Genomic DNA, 17,193 nt, shown 5'->3' on the forward strand with positions numbered 1-17,193 from the left:
AGATCATTTGAGGTCAGGAGTTTGAGACCAGCCTGGTCAACAAGGTAAAACCCGGTCTGTAATGTAAAAATTCAAAAATTAGCTGAGTGTGGTGGCGTGTGCCTGTAATCCCAACTACTGGGGAGGCTGAGGCAGAAGAATTGCTTGAACCCAGGTGGTGGAGGTTGCAGTGAGCTGAGATTGCACCACTGCACTGGCACGGAGGAGCGAGACTCCTTTGGGGGGGAAAAAAGCATACTAAATTTAAAAAATGTAATCTATATTTGACAATGTAGCCTGGGTGCCCATTAGTTGATAAATCATTATAGGGCAAGTGAAATTCTAGATTAATTCTTGAACAGTAATAAGATTAAGCTGTAAATATATTTAGACTTTTCATTGCCTGTTCTTTAACATAAGTTTCTTTTGGAGAGGAGAAAATGCAACTTTTCTGGCCACTGTTAACAACTGCAATCTAAAATTTTTTATATTGAATATTATAAAAAATTAAATTTCCAAGACAAAGACCAAGAACCGTATCATTACACTGCAAAAAGAAATATAAATAAAAAAACTTAAAATTAACCTGTGGATCTGAAATATAAATTGCTATTAAAAATAAATTAATGTTAAGGCTAGAACTGAAGATTACAGTAACTGGAACAATTACAGCCATTTATTGCAAAGTTTGGAAGATATCAAGCTTAGTAACATTCTGTTCATTTGTATAAATGACATGCAGAACAATAACAAGTAGTACTGTTGAAAAATATGGACATTTATTATAAAATCAATTGGTTTGATAAGAAAGCAATTATTTAAAAAGTTTAATACAAATACATGTTAAGTGTACAAATTAGGATTCTTCTGAGCAAACAAATTGTTATCTAAAGAAGCAGCAAAACCTCCTTAACAGTTGTAATAAAACCTATGCCTGAAAATTTAGTGGATATTACATGGAAATATTTATACTGTGTTCTTCTACTCCCAGGAACTACGTTTAAAGAATCAGGATAACTTAAATAGAACATCAAAATATAAATTATAAATAATTATAAGAATATATCTATACAAGATTTTAATTGAAGATATGATTATCAGTGCATAAATGCCTAAATATGAGGCTATAAATACAGCAAAATATTCAAGAACTCTGTTCTCTCAATTTTAGAAAAGGGAACTTTTCTGAAGAGAAATGTTTGAAGTTAAGGTACTAAAATTTCATTAATTTCAAACATTAGTATTACCAACAAATTGTGATTAAACAGAAATCACTCTTTTAGACAAAAATATTTCCTAATATGAAAAAACTGGTTTCCAAATTACAAAAATATTGAGACAGAAAGGTCAGAAAAAACAATGTGAAATTAAGAAAGTATTTTTGAGGGTTTCTTTTTTACATAGCTATGCTTAGTCTGGGTAAATCTTGCACAGGCATGTTTTTTGTGGCATCCAGTTGGTTATATTCCTGTATGAGTGCTGATAAAGATGACACAGCTTCTGTGAAACAGCTTTCTTCCATCCCTTCAACTTGTAGATAGTGATGAAGGTGAGCCTATAAATTAAAAAATTAGGTAACGTTTACCATTTCAGGAACTTTAATACATATGACTATCCTAAAAGGTAAATATTCCTTATTAAAATTAGAGTTCAGCTCTACACTTGAAAGAGAACTTGTGTCAGATTGAATGAATCCCATAAACTCTGAATGAATGAATCTCATAAACTCATGAATGTTCTCATTTAGAGTAAAAGTAGTATGAGCAAGCCTCTCCTCTTCAGTTATAATCAGTACAACACATACAGAAAAGATCACCTCTGATTTGTAATAGTGTAATTTTTAAGAATACATCTTAAATAGCCAAAATAAACACATACAGTTACAAAGCTGTACAATAATTACCTTTTTCTTGTAGAGCCTCATGAATCTCTCCTTCAGTTCCATGAAGGTGGGCTTCACACATGTGTTATTTGCTAAAGCTAATAAAGAATGAGAATGGCCCACAGGAGGTATGGAACACAGGCTGGTCTTCCAGCCTTCTTGATTCCAGGAGACAAATTGTAGAGATGGTTTTAATCTGAGATTTAAAAAAAAAATCTCAAAGGTAAGAACTAAGTTACTAAAAATGTCTGCCATATTATGGCAGTGCTCATATTAGTTAAACCAGAACATTATGGATGGTATCGTTCTAATTGCTTAGTTTAGATGCTAAGTTATCTATTTTTTACCATTGGCAATAACATGGTACAGTCGGACAGTGAACTAAGAGACATTTTGTAGGGGAACATTAAATTGGCTGTGATGGTGATTCAAGAAGCTAGAAACTCATTCCTCAAGAGGAGAAATCTAGGGATATAAACAAATGAAGGTACTATCATTTTCCTTACTTTGTAATTCAACAGATTAGTTTTCTTATAAATAGAATGAAATAGTAACACAAAAATCAGAAGTAGTAGTAGTAGTAGTAGTACTGGTGGTACTGGTAATAAAAATAGTATAGCTATGATTTTCTGAACACTTTCATAAAACATGTCATATATCATTTAATACTCCTAAATAAAAACTATGTACTATTATTATCCTTATTTTACACTTGAAGAAAACAAGGCACAAAGAGACTAAGTAGTTTGTTCAAGGTTACACTTTAGTAAGTGGCACTGTTAGAATTTGAAGGGCGGCTGTTAACTAACTACTATGCCACACTGTCCCAAGCAGCACACACAAATTATCTTTCAAAATAGAAACCAAACCTTTCAATATTTCTACGAACATCTGAAACTTGTACATTTCCTCTAACCATGAGCGCACAGGCAAGGTAAAGACTGTGTTTGGGGTCCGCCCGAAGCAGCTGGTGATCTTTACTAAAGGCATCTGAAAACATCTGATCCAATCTGCAACAGTGAAAGTGTCATTGTTTATACAAAATATTACTTCTTTCTTCTAGGTATAACTAAAATGAAGACAGTCCTCTATAAGTAAATACACCACACTAAATATTACACTAACAAAATATTAGATTATATGTATTCTAAAAATATTAAATAACTATAATTTTCTTGAAGCAATCTTGATATGAAAAGAGAAGAAATCATGTAATATTTTCTTTTTCTGGGAGGAAAAAGCTTCTGCAGTATATTGGTGATTTCAGGTAGCTACAAAATGTTGACTGTAGTATTACTGAACTCTATGTAGTACTGATTTTTGAAATTTGTATCATTATTACTTAGTTCAGTATACCTTATTTATTTCATAGTATCCAAACTACTAAAACTAATTAAAAGCCTGTAACATTAAGACTATTACTTTGTAAAGTATATTATATCAAAAATTAGTTAACAGGAGGAAATTATCAAAGGACAATGTGAAGCTCTCCTATAAAAGATGAAACTCCATAGTAGTGCTCCTAAAAGCAGACTTTTAACCTAAGTCTTTTAACTGAAAGATAAAAGACGAAAATAAAGGTGACTGACAAAGTTTATATCTAACAATACACAGACTCCAATGCTAGGCTGATGCCAATGGACATTTAATAATCACCATGTTGCACACACTGGGTATGATGCTTAGCTTGTTAAGGTCACCAGCATCCCATGCAGAAAGGGAGTCCTATCTATCAGTTGGCAAAGTGGTCATTTGCTGTTGGCTTAGATGAAAACTTACCAATATCACTTGCGACATTCCTAAAGTATAGAATTATCTTGTCAAAACTTTAATTATAAAAAGGAATCTTTAATTTAGTTTTCTTTAAAAACTTTTAAAAAATTATTTTCAATCTGTTTTAGAGACAGGGTCTTGCTTTGTTGCCCAGGCTGGAGTGCAGGGTCAAAATCATAGCTCAATGCAGCCTCAAACTCCTGGGTTCAAGTGATCCTCCCACTTCAGTCTCCAGAGTAGCTGGGAGTACAAGTGCAGATAGGGTCTCACTATGTTGCCCTGGCTGGTCTTGAACTCCTGGGCTCAAGTGATCCTCCCATTTCATCCTTTCAAAGTGTTGGGATTACAGGTGTGAGCCACGGCACTCAGCCAATTTAGTTTTTCCTTTCTTATTTACATACTGTCCCCTCACAGAGTTTGGCAGGACCTTTGCCCTCAGTCAACTGTGAATGCCACTGTGAACTTCTCAAGCTCATCGTCAGTATACATGCTAAGAGTAACTTTCAAAACTACATTTTTTGTTAAGTATACTGATGTAATCTTTATGCTTAACAATGACACACAGTTACAAAGCAAGGTGTTCTGGAAAACATACAAAGTTACATCTGAAATTCTTCTATGGTACTGGGCTGTGATAGTAGCTTTAAAACAAACTCATTTAATCTACCCAGTAAGTATATGAGGTAGGTACTATTTCATTTTTACAGATGAGAAAAACTAAGAAAGTTTAAGTCACTTGCCCAAGGTCCTGTAGCTAGTGACAACTAGGATTCAAATGTGTTTGTCAGACTTCAAAGGACTTTTCATAAGCCTACACATTTAATCATTAAAGTTAAAGAGTTTAATACTGACATTTTTCAACAATTAATTCTAAATAAAGATGCATTCATCTAACGGAAAAATGGCTGTCATCAACTGTATTTTATATACTTCTCACAGATAAGATGATACAATTAAATAACTAGAGTTATTGCAAACTTTTTTCTCTTAAAAATGTTTTTTAAAGTAATATGAAGCCTCAAAAAATTGAAACAGTTACACCTTACCTTCTAGGAGGAATGTTAACATCTGTCAGTGTATACAGAGGTGTTAGGCTTGACACGAGATAATGAAGTTGAGGAAAAGGAACTAAATTCATGCTGATTTCATTAAGGTCCATATTAAGGGATCCTTCAAATCTTGCAGAGCTAAAAAGTTAAGATTAAAATGATGAGAAAATGTTTAATTTTAAAATTATACACTTTTAAATGTAGCTCGATTTACTCAGCAGGTAGTTTCTCAAATTCTTTTGCACACTGTTCTTCAGTGTAGAATACATGCTTTTCTTCCATATTAGTAAAATTTAGTATCAGAACAATGATGTATAAAATAAAACATAACACACATCTAAATTTTTTTTTTTTTTGGAGACAGGGTCTCACTCTGGTTGCCCAGGCTGGAGTGTAGTGGTGTGATCTCAGCTTACTGCAACCGCCGCCTCCCAGCTCAGCCTCCTGAGCAGCTGAGACTACAGTAGGTGTACAGCACCATGCCTGGCTAATTTTTTATTTTTTGTAGAGATGGGATTTCACCATGTGCCCCAGGCTGATCTCCAGCTCCTGGGCTCAAGCAATCTACCTGCCTTGGCCTCCCAAGGTGGTGAGATTACAGGCATGAGCCACCATGCCTGGCCCTACAGTAATTCCTGTTTCTGGATTATCTGAAGTGTAACCAATATACTATTACAGTTGCTTATTACACATATAAAAATATCCTATTTAAAACAAACTTTATATTTGAGTTAAACACATATAGGTCAATAATTAGGAACTGTAGAAACAACTAAATTCCTCAAGAATCTGCTTAATACATTCTATAATCTAGAATATAAAAATGTCAAAGCAATCTCTGATACCAAAAAGCCACAGAAATCTTTTGGTCCAGCTAATGAGGAGGTACAGATTAGTTGGTTTAAATGATTAAGACATTCCACAGCTAAAAAATATTTAATTTTGTCTACGTGTTTCGCAAGTGTGTCAACCACAAAATCTTTTACATCATATGATACCTATTAATATTCCATGGAATATACTTGGGGAAATGCTGCTTTGGGGTCATAGAAATTAAAATTATGCTTGATCACTCCAAGAAAAGAAGATAGAAGACAAAATAAAAACAGAAGCAGCTTCTACAATTTAGAATAACTAAAAAATGATACTACAAAAATTCAAAATATCACCAAAAGCACAATAAAGTTTTTCGACTATCCCTGGATAGAATTACCTCGTTAGGTTGAGCAGCAAATTTGCCACAATGTTATTCATTGCATCAAAGGGCTTCTTATGCCGCGTTTTTAAAGCCCCAGAACTTGAAGTAACCAGACTCTTTGGCTTCACAGTTGTACCCAACTTTCCAGAATTCACCATGAGGTCGATTTTGCTAATGATGTCAAATAAAGACTTTTGAGGGAAAAACATCAGGAGAGAAGCTATTAAGAAGAGTGGATATAGATGATATTCTACTAGGAAAGAGAAAGAAAAACAATTTAAACTGATTTTTTCTCTAAGAAGGCTGAAAAGTGAAGAGAATGTTTAATATAAACACATAAACATAATACAAGACTGAATATACATAACATTCATCCATAAGTTCCAATGTCATTTCTTACTTGATTGTCAATGGGCAACACACAGTCTGCATGCTCATTAAGTTCCTTCATTGCCAAGATGCTATTATAAGGTGAGGTTATGACATCATCCTCACCAGAAGGATAAATGGAAGTCACAAATCTGTATACTTCTGGGAATTCGTCTTCAAGCATCTTTAAAAGAAATGTGCCAAGTCCAGATCCTGTTCCTGAGGATTAAAATATTTTTAAAAATTAGCATAAATGATTCAGAATATAATTGTGAGGAATTTGACACTTTATTTCTTTTGAGACAGGGTCTTGCTCTGTCACCCAGGCCAGAGTGCAGCAGCATAATCACGGCTCAATGTGGCCCTGATCTCCTAGGGTCAAACGATCCTCCTGCCTCAGCCTCCCAAGCATCTGGGACCGCAGGCATGCGCCACCAGGCCTGGCTAACTTTTTAATTTGTGTAGAGACAGGGTCTACCTATGTTGCCCAGGCTGGTCTTGAATGCCTAGGTTCAAGCAAGCTTCTGCCTTGGCCTCCCAAAGTGCTGGAATTACAGGCATGGGCCACCACACCTGGCCAGAATTTTATATTTGAAAAACTAATTTTCAACTTATTTCTGTGATTATATATTAACTAATCTAATTTTGGCAGGAAATGAAGGCAACATTCAGGAAATGAAGTCCTGAATTCCATCTCTGGCTCTGACAGTGAGTTTGGGAGGGCTATCTATATTTTACTCCTTTTCATAATTAAGTTATACCTATGTAATGCCACAAAAACCAACTGCACATGCACAAGTAAAAAATTCAACTAAGAGAGTGTTCAGTCTACATTTGATATTAAGCAACTTAAGAAAACTAACTTGACAGCTTTAGTGTAGTGTGTATACAATCTTCATGATGAAGAAAACTATCATGTCATCAAGCAATTTAAACAGTTAAAATTGTTTACAATTAAGCATGTCTACCTCGAATTTCAAAAATTTTCAAATATGAAGCACAACTTATTTAAAAGCAGAAACTCTAGGAATCTCATTAAAGGTACTTTTCTGATACATAAAGTTACACTTACATAAATTCAGAAATTTTTCAGAACTTAAAACTGGAATCCTCTAATCCAGTGTTTTTCAAACTGGGTTCTGAACTATTAGCGGGCTATGAAACTAATGAATAGATTAGTACTGTTTTCTTTTCTTAAATGAAACAGTAGAAAATACCATGTCAGATGTAGTATGAGTAAATAATGTTTTCTTAATATATTTTTTCGTGTGTGTATGCTGCACTGTGATATATAAAATGTATTTCATACCATTCTGGTTAAAAAAAAGTTTAAAAGCCAATGTTCTAATCCATGCAGATAAATATTAAAAGGCTGTGATGCTAAAAGTACTAAGTCAAAGTGAGGGAGATTCTTGGGGTGATCTTTAATGAGAAGGACTTTCTAAGCATCATTAAAAAACCAGAGCCATTACAGAAAAGACAGTTTTGATTTCATTAAAAATAAACAAAACTTCTATATATACTTAAAAAACCCATAAACAAAATAACAGGACAAACTTACAAAAAAACCCTTCAATGTATATGATGGAGGACTAAGTTTCTCTAAGAAAAAGTTCCCACAAATCAACAACAAAAAATATGAATAACGCCACCATGAAATGGGCAAAGGATAGAAATATTTAACTCATAATAAAAGAAATACAAATTGCAAATGGAAGTAAAGATGCTCAACCTTTCTAATTAAAACTAGATATACTTTTGCATATAATAGATTTATGTCTCATGATACTCGGTGTTGGTGCTAGTGTAGGGAAATAGAAACTCATACACATTGTTGCCAGTAAGAAGCACTGGTGCAATATTGTAGGAAGGTGTATAGGTAATATCAGCCAAAATTTTAAATGTACATATGCTTTGGTCCTATCTTCTTCCTAGGAATACTGTCTAAAGCTATAGTGGCACAAATGCAGAAGTATTTGTCCCACACTTTCACTGATGATGGGATGTAAAAACTAAATACCATAAACACTTAACACCCATCAATAACAAACTCACTTTAAATTGTATAATTGATTCTATGACAGAGAGCTGATATGGAAAGATGTTCCAGGAAGAGATAAAGTGGAAAAATTACAGAATAGTATATATTGGATAATCTTGTTTATGTAAAAATATACATACATGCTTTGATAGGCATAGAATATATCTGAAAGAACAGACATAAAAAGACCCTGCAAACCTGACCATCTGTGAGGACAGGGAGTAGGGATTAGACATGGGAAAAAAGAACTTTACTTTTAACCTTTAGTAATATTTATTTTTGCAATTTTAAGTGAATTGTAAGTATGTTCTTCTCAGATGTTGGGTAATAAAGGTATTTTTTAGAAAGATATAATGAACTATAAATCAATTAAAAAAACTAACCCAAATTTGCAGGTTAATTATACTAGTACAAAGACAAATTTGTTTCTTAACTGAATGTTTATGAGGGTCTTTTAAAGACATGGTTACACAGCAATTTTAACTTCTAATTTTACAATGCTATGTCAATGAACAATATGTATAAAAATCAACTGTACATACACATAACTTGCTGAATATAAAATCTTAATCTCAGGTTGGAGGAAAAAAGTGTGACAATTTTGTTCTTTTAATATTTGCTAAGCCTATTTAAAAATCAGCAAATTACATTCTGTTTCTATTTTTACAGAAGAGGGGAGCAAAATACTTCAGTTCTAAGGTATAGACTTCCCTGGGGGAAGGAAGCAATGCTGATTATTTATTTTTAGTTCAAGTCAATTAACTGCCGTGTAATAAACGATCTAAAGGAATTGACTAAACTAGTTTCTTTTACTTTTTTTTCTCTTTTTGGAGACAAGAAAGGCTTGAAGATGGTTAAAGACAGGGTATTGATATTCTTTGGCAAGCATACTTTATGAACATGTCAAAAATGCTTCACTCTAGGAAACAGGACTGTACAGGCAAACTCTGAGGAGAAAGTCAGCATTCCTCAAAAGCTCATACATCCTGAAAAGTAGCTGCATGTTCCGTAAAAGAAACTAAAGGTACAAGAAAAAAAATTTTCCAGTATAGTTCTGTTGATTCTTAAGAGGGCTTACATTAAAAAAAAAAAAAAAAAAGAGAGAAAATAGTGACATAATACCACAAAATTTTAAGATAAAAAGGTGTATGTTTATATACTCAAACTATACACCCTCCGAATAGTTCTATCTTTATCAAGCACATGTCTAAAAACAAGACTTATGTTTGCAAAATGAATTTCCACTTATACTTTAACACTGTTACAGGCAAGTGAGTGAAAAATTTTACCTCCTCCCATGGAATGTATTATAAAGAAACACTGCAAACAATCACAGTGCTCTGCTGACTTTCTGAGCTTCTCTAAAATCTGGTCTTGGTAAAGACTGCCGAAAACTCTGTGACCCACAGCCCTGGAAATAAGAACAAGGATTTTTAAAATTCCTTGCATTTTTTTATTAGTTCTAATCTAAATAAAAGGATTTTAAACAAATTTGAAAAGTATTTTTATTGAGCTAAAGTCTATTGTTGTTTCATGTAAATAAATCATACAATATCCTGAAGATACTAGATAGAAAACTTAACAAATATTCAATATCTGTGATCTTCAAATATGTGGATAAGTAAGATCATCAGTAATGAATACTAAACTATGATTTTCTAAATTTATCTTCTTAACCTTCTCTTAAGGTACAATTCCGACAAAACAAGATTTCAGTTACATCATTTTTTCTTCTCTGCATTTAAGGTAAGCTCTGAATTGTAGTGGATTTTACATATTAAAAAGCAAAATATGATAAACTAAAGAGACACTGAAAAAATTTAAACAAACCTATTCTGGTTTCATATATGAGAAAAAAATGGTCATATCATGTTATTAGATGAAATGGCACATGGTAGAAATTGATATTCATGCAGCTCGGCAAGTCTTTTTAGTTGTCCAAATTTGCAAATATCACTATGATGAATTAAAGTAAAAAAATTTCCCTTAACATGCATTTCAGGTATAACTCAAAAGTTACATAATAAGTTACACAACAATTAGTGAAAATGCAGTTAGGTGGTCAGATGGGCTCACGTACTAAGTGACTGGTTCTCTGGGAACACAAGATTCAAATTTATGTTTTAGTAAAATTATACATCACTCCACATTATGAACCTGAGGGACTGGCTGTAAATAGTGAAAATAATGAATATGAGAGATTTGCAAATAACAAGGAGCTACTTAATTTCTAAAAAACAACAACAGTCTCAACGTGAATTCTTAAGTAATCACTGTTGAAGCTTTTTTTACAGTAAAGAGATCATGATATACTCAAGGGCCTAAAAAGCCTCAGGCTCAGCTTGAATGCTAGGATACTGGTCTGGCTTGCATCTCTATCAATTCTATTACATCTGACCAACTGGACAACTTGAGAGCAAGTCAAATAACATAGATAACAGTTAATGGAAATACTTAACACATTTGTCACTATTTAGTGTTCCTCAAGAATCAATTTATGAAAAGGAATTCAGCGAATTAATTTTTCATAATTCATCTTTTTCTTTAAAAAAGAAGGAACTAGGAGTAAATACAGATGGCTTCCAAGCCACCATTTATTAAGGTGGTGGGCTGAAAGGCCTAGCATTATGTGGCAAATTGCATCTTGTTTCACATCAGTGGAATCTCACAATGAAGAAAAGATTGCTCATTTTTTTCAGAAAATATTCAATTTTTATGCTGTGCATTCTCACCAATTATTTCCTGAGCCAGAAATATCAGTGATCAGCTGTTTCGTATCAAATACATCTCTCAGTGGTCCCTGCAGAATTTCATTCACTACCCCTTCTTCCATATCAATCAAGACAGCCTGAGAAAGAAAAATAAAATATAATTAATGTGTTTTCCTTTAGAGTTATTCACTCTGTAAATGAAAATAATTTATGCACTGAATATTACACTGTTCTCTTGATAGTTTAGGCTTAATTAAAATCTTTATGTAGAATCTGTTGTAAAAATTAAAAAATAATTTCACTCTGTTTGAAAGGTGGAATCCAATTAAAAAATGGATTCTAAATTCTTTTATCCTACTCTAAAATGCCTAGTTGGGGAAAAAAAGCCCAAGAATAATCCCCTCAACTGAATTTCTAACAAGGTCTCAGAAATGTAAAAGGCATCCTTAACCAGAATAAGTTCTCAATAAATATGGGATGCATTAATGCATCTGCGTACCGGGAACAATCATGCTGCTCTTTATGAACCACAGCCCAAAACTGCCCAATTCAAATGAGTAAATTTGCCATTACATGCAAAGCAAAGGCACTGGATAGATGTGAAAAATGACAACATGGTCCCTTCCCCCAGGTAATTCACGATCTAATTCATTACCACAAACTTGAGCTGACATGACAGAAAACCTATATTTCTAAGAAGAAATGAGAATACAAAACATGAAATTAATTATGGAAAGAAAAAACAGAAAAAAAAAGATGAAGGAAATCTAGTAAAACGTAAAGCAGGGATAGCTTGGCAGTAGGATTATATGTCCCATCCTCCCACTTCCCTGTACTTTCCATATATTCTACAGAGAGGAAGAACAGTGAAAAAGTAAACTAAGTAGAGTTAAATAAAAAAGCAAAGCTAAAACAAATGCTTAGGGTACACTAAACAATGATTTGTTAACTCTTTGATTCAGTGTCACAGAAGAAGTGCTTGGTTTATGGCTTTCAGTTCTGTTACCATTATGCAGTGAGTTTAATCATTTGTGTAATTAACCATGCTACTTTAAGATTTACAATTAAAATAATATAGCAGTATATCATAAAGACTATAAAACTATGTTTTACAAATGTGCTCCTTTATATAGAGCAATCATATATACACTTTACATACAGAGGACTGTATAGGATGTTTGGCAATGTTAGGTATTTTCAAGCATATTTCTGACAATACGCAATTTTGACTTCAAATGCTGACGACTTTAACACCTAAACCAACCAGAGACTTCACTGTATGGGCAAATTTTAGTACTACAAGTTGTGAGATTATAAAAGAAAAAACAAATTAGATTATACTGGCCTTGTTCCAAAATAGATTTATTGAGGTATGTGGAAGATTAAACATACATAAATTATACCCTCAATTACTCTGCTACCTGGCAAGGGAAGCAATATGCAAATACAAACTGATATTCGGGTACCTCCTGAAATTAGTTTTGATAGAATCATTATTGTCCTCGTCACTTAACATTAAAATCCTGACATATAACTCTTCCAGACCTTCTTGTTATATCAGGCCCTTGTTTTTCCTTTGGAAATTAACTAAACTTTGGGAGAGTATTTTGGGTTCTTCACTTAGGCATCCAAGGTCTGGAGTCACAACTGTTCTAGGATTTGATGTTTGTATTTTCTTTCAGAGCCGCCTGGTTTTTCCCTAATTGTAACACAGGATTTATAAAATTCTGAGTATTCATTAACCTAAGAAACTGAACACAGTGGAGGGACCCAAGCACCAAGCTATCTTATGAAGCCTGGACTCTTCAGTGATCACAACCACACAATACTGAGAGCTCCTAAGGAGAAAATGGAAGAGTACCTTCTCGGAAAAAAAGTCAAAGGCCACAAAAACATGCTGATTTATTTTTTCCTAATAGTGTTTCCTCCACCTCTCCATCTGCTTACTGATATGGTTGTAGGAAAAAGATTTAGTTGGGAGTAGTCTAGGAAATGTCAAAGTCTCTTTTTCGCTAAGATTTGGATTGGGATACCTGCTCTCTCTACATCACAAAGCATACTGTGTTAGTCAATTTTGTAACAGCCTGCAAGCACATGATCGCTGCCCTAAATTTTGTTTTCCAAGGACATCAGAGATTGCAGATAGAAGATGGTTCCCAGATGTCACAAAAGTATTGCTCACCAGTCTTTAAGCTACTACACCAGGTCTGATCCTTAGCATCTCAATTCCTTCCATAACATTTAAACTTTCTTTTCTGTTACAGTCAAAGATCACTGATCAAAAATCAGAAAAAGTAGTTCGTTACACAGAAACAATCAAGAAATATTGTTGGAATGATTAAGACCGTAAATAAGACTGCAAATATGGGCTACGAATCTGAAGTACTTGGTTCAGGAGAACTTACATGGTTAACGGTTTTTATTCACTACAATGTGGCTGGTTCCATGTTTTGTGCTGGTAGTAACCTTGATGCAAATAAATCTTCCAATATCTTTGAATAAAACACTAAACTGTACTAGTATGTATTTCAGGTCCTTAGAGTTAAGAAGGCTCCTTTTGTTATTTATGTAGACACTATTTCTCCTGAAAAAAGGCTAACTACAGTGTTTTAAAGTACGGGCTTTTCCCCCTAATGTGTTAGGTGGACACAAATGTCTACTTAGTTATATTTATATTAAATGTGGCTTAGTAATTTTTTTCTACTTTGAAAAGTTTAAAGTTTTATTTTCATGATAGTTATCGAGCATAGTTATTTAAAAAATACATGTAATATAAGAATCCAAGCTTATGTATCTTACTCGTGCTTTTAAAGAACATATTTTTCCCTTGGAAATACTTCCACCATCACCAACCACTCTGAAAGATAAAAAAAATGAGAAATGGTCATAAGATCTTCCATGGCTAATAGCGCTATCAGGTAATAAAGTTAACTTCCATTTATATAATAAGACTGCTTATAGGCCAGGTGAGGCAGACGCAACAGCTATTCCTAATCTCTTTCTTCCTTACTTACCTCCCATTAGGCTGAAAAAGTGAGGTACTTATTTTCCTGGCTTTCTTTGTAGTTAGGGCTGGCCATGTAATCCAGTTCTAGCCAATGAGATAAAGGGGAAGTATTCTGGGAAGCTTTTAAAGAAGGACCAGATGCAGTTGGCGTCTATCTTCTTCCTTTTTCCTGCCTCAAACATGAATATGGATGTGATTCCTGGAGCAGAGACTGCCATTTTATAGTCATGAAGTAATAATACAAGTACAAAAAGCCAGCACACTTATGCACAGTGGAACATATATAGTATTAGATCTTTGAGGCATTCCTTTAAAACTAGAACATCTGATTTCCAGATTTGTGAGACAAATGGATACCTTTACTGCTTAAGCCACCATTAATGTGGTTTCCTGTTGCAGCTAAACACCCATCAACAGATATAACTGGTATTTACCATTGAGTATCTAAGGTTGTTCTCAGAATTTCACGTTGGCAATAAGTTGCCAAAGTACTGAAATCTAATGCAGTATATGGGTCAACAAAGACAGTTCACAAGACAGAATATATGAAGGGCTGCCAATTGTCAGGCCAAATCCAACTAGTTGCCTGTATATAAAGTTTTATTCAAATATGGACACACCCATTCCTTTATGTATTACCTACGCCCACAGTCATGCTACAGATCAAAAGTGGTGCAAAAGACTTTATGGTTCACATAACCTAAAATGTTTACTTCCTGGTCCTTTACAGAAAATATATGTATGCCAACCCATGCTGTAGGTAAATTCCTATCATGCTATTCAAAAGGTATAACAATTTGGTAAGAAGAGTACACAAAGATATGGTCTTACTTCGAAAAACATTTTTTGTACTAAGCTGTGGAACAGATGCTGCATGTGTTCATAGTACACAGAAAGAAGTGCAAGATGCCACAACTCTGCTTGCTAAACTTACCGGGAAAAAAATAGTGCTCTCAGGTTAAAGTATAAAACACACAAAGGAGATGAGAGTGTAGTTATGAAGAGTCACCTTATGAAGAAAGAAAAGCTCCCAGGCTGACTCTCAACTATGTAATACTCAATGTAAGTGTTGGGTAACAAGAAGTAAAGAGGTGGGCATAGGAACTTAGCAAGAGAAGCGTCTGAAAGGAAGTATTACAGAGGCAAATTTGAGACTCCCAAGAGAATTCAGAGGTGAGGATATTCTGGGCTACAAATAAGAGGGAATCTATAGTCTATATGACAGATACCTCCATAAAATAAAGATAAATGATACCAGCCATTAAAGTAATACACCTAACTTCCTTTGGTCTGATTCCATGGTCACCAAGCAACCTTCAGATTATTACATAGCTTTTCAGTTAGACTTCCTACTAATGTAATGTGCCTATGACAGAAAATGAGAATTTGGTCTTTGGTTAACCTGGCTGTACTGGAGAGCACTGAACTTATCTCAAATGCCAATGACAATTCTGAGTTTGCAAGCCAGTGCCCTAGATAGACTCTGGAATCCACGCAGGAAGCAGGGACTAATCAGCTTTCTCTAGAAGATAACTGCTCACATACCCAGCCAACAATTTTAAACTAGAAGTGATGTTCCTATTGGATTAAAGCCTGATATGAAGTATATATTTTTCAGTTTAAGCACACGACAGTTAGTTTTATGAAGTATTTTGAAAACGCATGAACGTAATAATTTAATATTAAAAGCTTATGGAGATATCCTGAACGGCAACTTAAATTACTCTTCCAAAGATATATAGTACTTACATATACTCTTTATTAAATAAAAACAATCCAATAACTGCTTGTCTCCTTTTTAAGTATATTTTTATACTTACAGCATATATGTAAACAACATATTTTTCTTTCAAAAGTTAGTTATTACAGGATGCATTAACAAGATGCCCTCTGGGAAAATTTCAGCTTTCCTTTAATGAAACTTATTTCAAGGTTAAGTTAAAAGAAGTCACACTAAAGGGAAACCTGTTCTGCAAGATGATATAATATTAATAATCTAATAGAAGGAATATGTTTTCAATAACGAAACAAAGAAACAGAACTTTGCAGCTACTGGCTATTTTTATTGTCCTTTGAAGAATTATATCTCCCAAGCTATTGAAACTTAAAGTATCACATTGTGACAGACTTTAATACCATCTTACCTGGTGTCCACATTTCTAAAGAAGCTGCTTATTGCCTCATCATAAATTCCTTTCTAAAAAGAAAAACATATGTTAATAGCATTTAGGTTTTGCTTCTCGCCCAAATCAAGTTCTTTCAATTTTAATTACATAATACTGTAATGGGTAGGATGAAGCTCTGAAAAGAAAAAGCAAGTATCACAAAATGCGGAGCCTGATTCTTCCCAGTCTCCTTAGAAGAGTAAATGCCATGGGATCTACAGATAAAGTTCAGCAGGAGGTGCTAAAGAAAGGATTTCACCCATAGGACGGCAGAACAGGTCCATCAAATGAGCGTTCTCTGGGTTCTTGGTGATCTTTTTAAAAGCTGACTGGTTAAATTAAGGAATACAATAACCACACGTGTTATCTATTTTACACAGTACTTTCCCATATACAATCTCACTGCTCTGCACACGAACACCAATAAAGAGGAGACCCTGAGAATCAGGAAAAATGTTAAGACTAAGGTCGCCGGCCAGTGTTCTTTTAGTTTAGTGTGTGTCTGAACTAACATGTTTAAAAACCAGTACGTTATTTACTGAGAACATCCCATGCATCTTAAACGGGTCAGATGAAAGCTCAAGTCGAGTATTTCCTGCGTATAGGCTGGAAGACCTAGCTGACAGGCGAGGGGGCTGCGGGCGGGTACCTGGTTGACCGCGGCGTGCTCCCTTAGTGCCAGGTCCCAGAAGCAGCAGCCGATCTGGTTTCCGCACTGGCCGACTGCGACCGGAGGAGAGGAAGGAAAGAGAATAGGACATTAGGCAGGAAACAAGGCGGCTGGATTCTGCGGCGACCAGGTCTCTATCCGCCCTGCGTAGCTCACCCTGTACGACCACCGACTGTGTCATGCTGGTGCGCAGCCGGCTCTGGGCACCTGCTAGCCCGCGGCCGCTTCTGCATTCCACCCGCAACGGCGCTCTACTAGAGGGCTGCCGTAAGTCACGCTGCTGCCGCAAGCCGCTGCCGTCGCTAAGCACGTCCCTAGGTTCAGGCTAAGGTTTTCCGTCAGAAGGCCG

At 34.6% G+C, this 17,193-nt stretch overlaps 1 protein-coding gene across 1 annotated transcript; it reads right to left on the reverse strand.

Annotated features, from left to right (window-relative positions):
* Positions 1-621: 621 nt before the first annotated feature.
* TUBE1 (tubulin epsilon 1) lies at positions 622-17,133 on the reverse strand. The gene is made up of 12 exons (XM_025383669.1): positions 17,001-17,133; positions 16,824-16,897; positions 16,154-16,206; positions 13,802-13,859; positions 11,024-11,139; positions 9,581-9,702; positions 6,282-6,469; positions 5,897-6,072; positions 4,681-4,821; positions 2,731-2,871; positions 1,883-2,057; positions 622-1,534 (listed from the first exon to the last, which is right to left on the reverse strand). The coding sequence occupies exons 1-12, from the start codon at positions 17,023-17,025 to the stop codon at positions 1,376-1,378; spliced, it is 1,428 nt and encodes a 475-aa protein (XP_025239454.1). The 5' UTR covers positions 17,026-17,133; the 3' UTR covers positions 622-1,375.
* Between the last annotated feature and the right edge of the window lie 60 nt (positions 17,134-17,193).

Source organism: Theropithecus gelada, chromosome 4, assembly GCF_003255815.1.
Source record: "Theropithecus gelada isolate Dixy chromosome 4, Tgel_1.0, whole genome shotgun sequence".
Taxonomy (NCBI): Eukaryota; Metazoa; Chordata; class Mammalia; order Primates; family Cercopithecidae; genus Theropithecus; species Theropithecus gelada.

Coding starts and splice junctions, on each gene's coding strand:
- TUBE1 (XM_025383669.1), bottom strand. CDS start 17,025: ATGACACAGTCGGTGGTCGTACAGG. Junction 11,140..13,801: donor TATGTTCTTTAAAAGCACGA/GTAAGATACATA, acceptor TTTCTTTCTCAG/GCTGTCTTGATTGATATGGA. Junction 2,872..4,680: donor GTTAACATTCCTCCTAGAAG/GTAAGGTGTAAC, acceptor TCACTGTTGCAG/ATTGGATCAGATGTTTTCAG.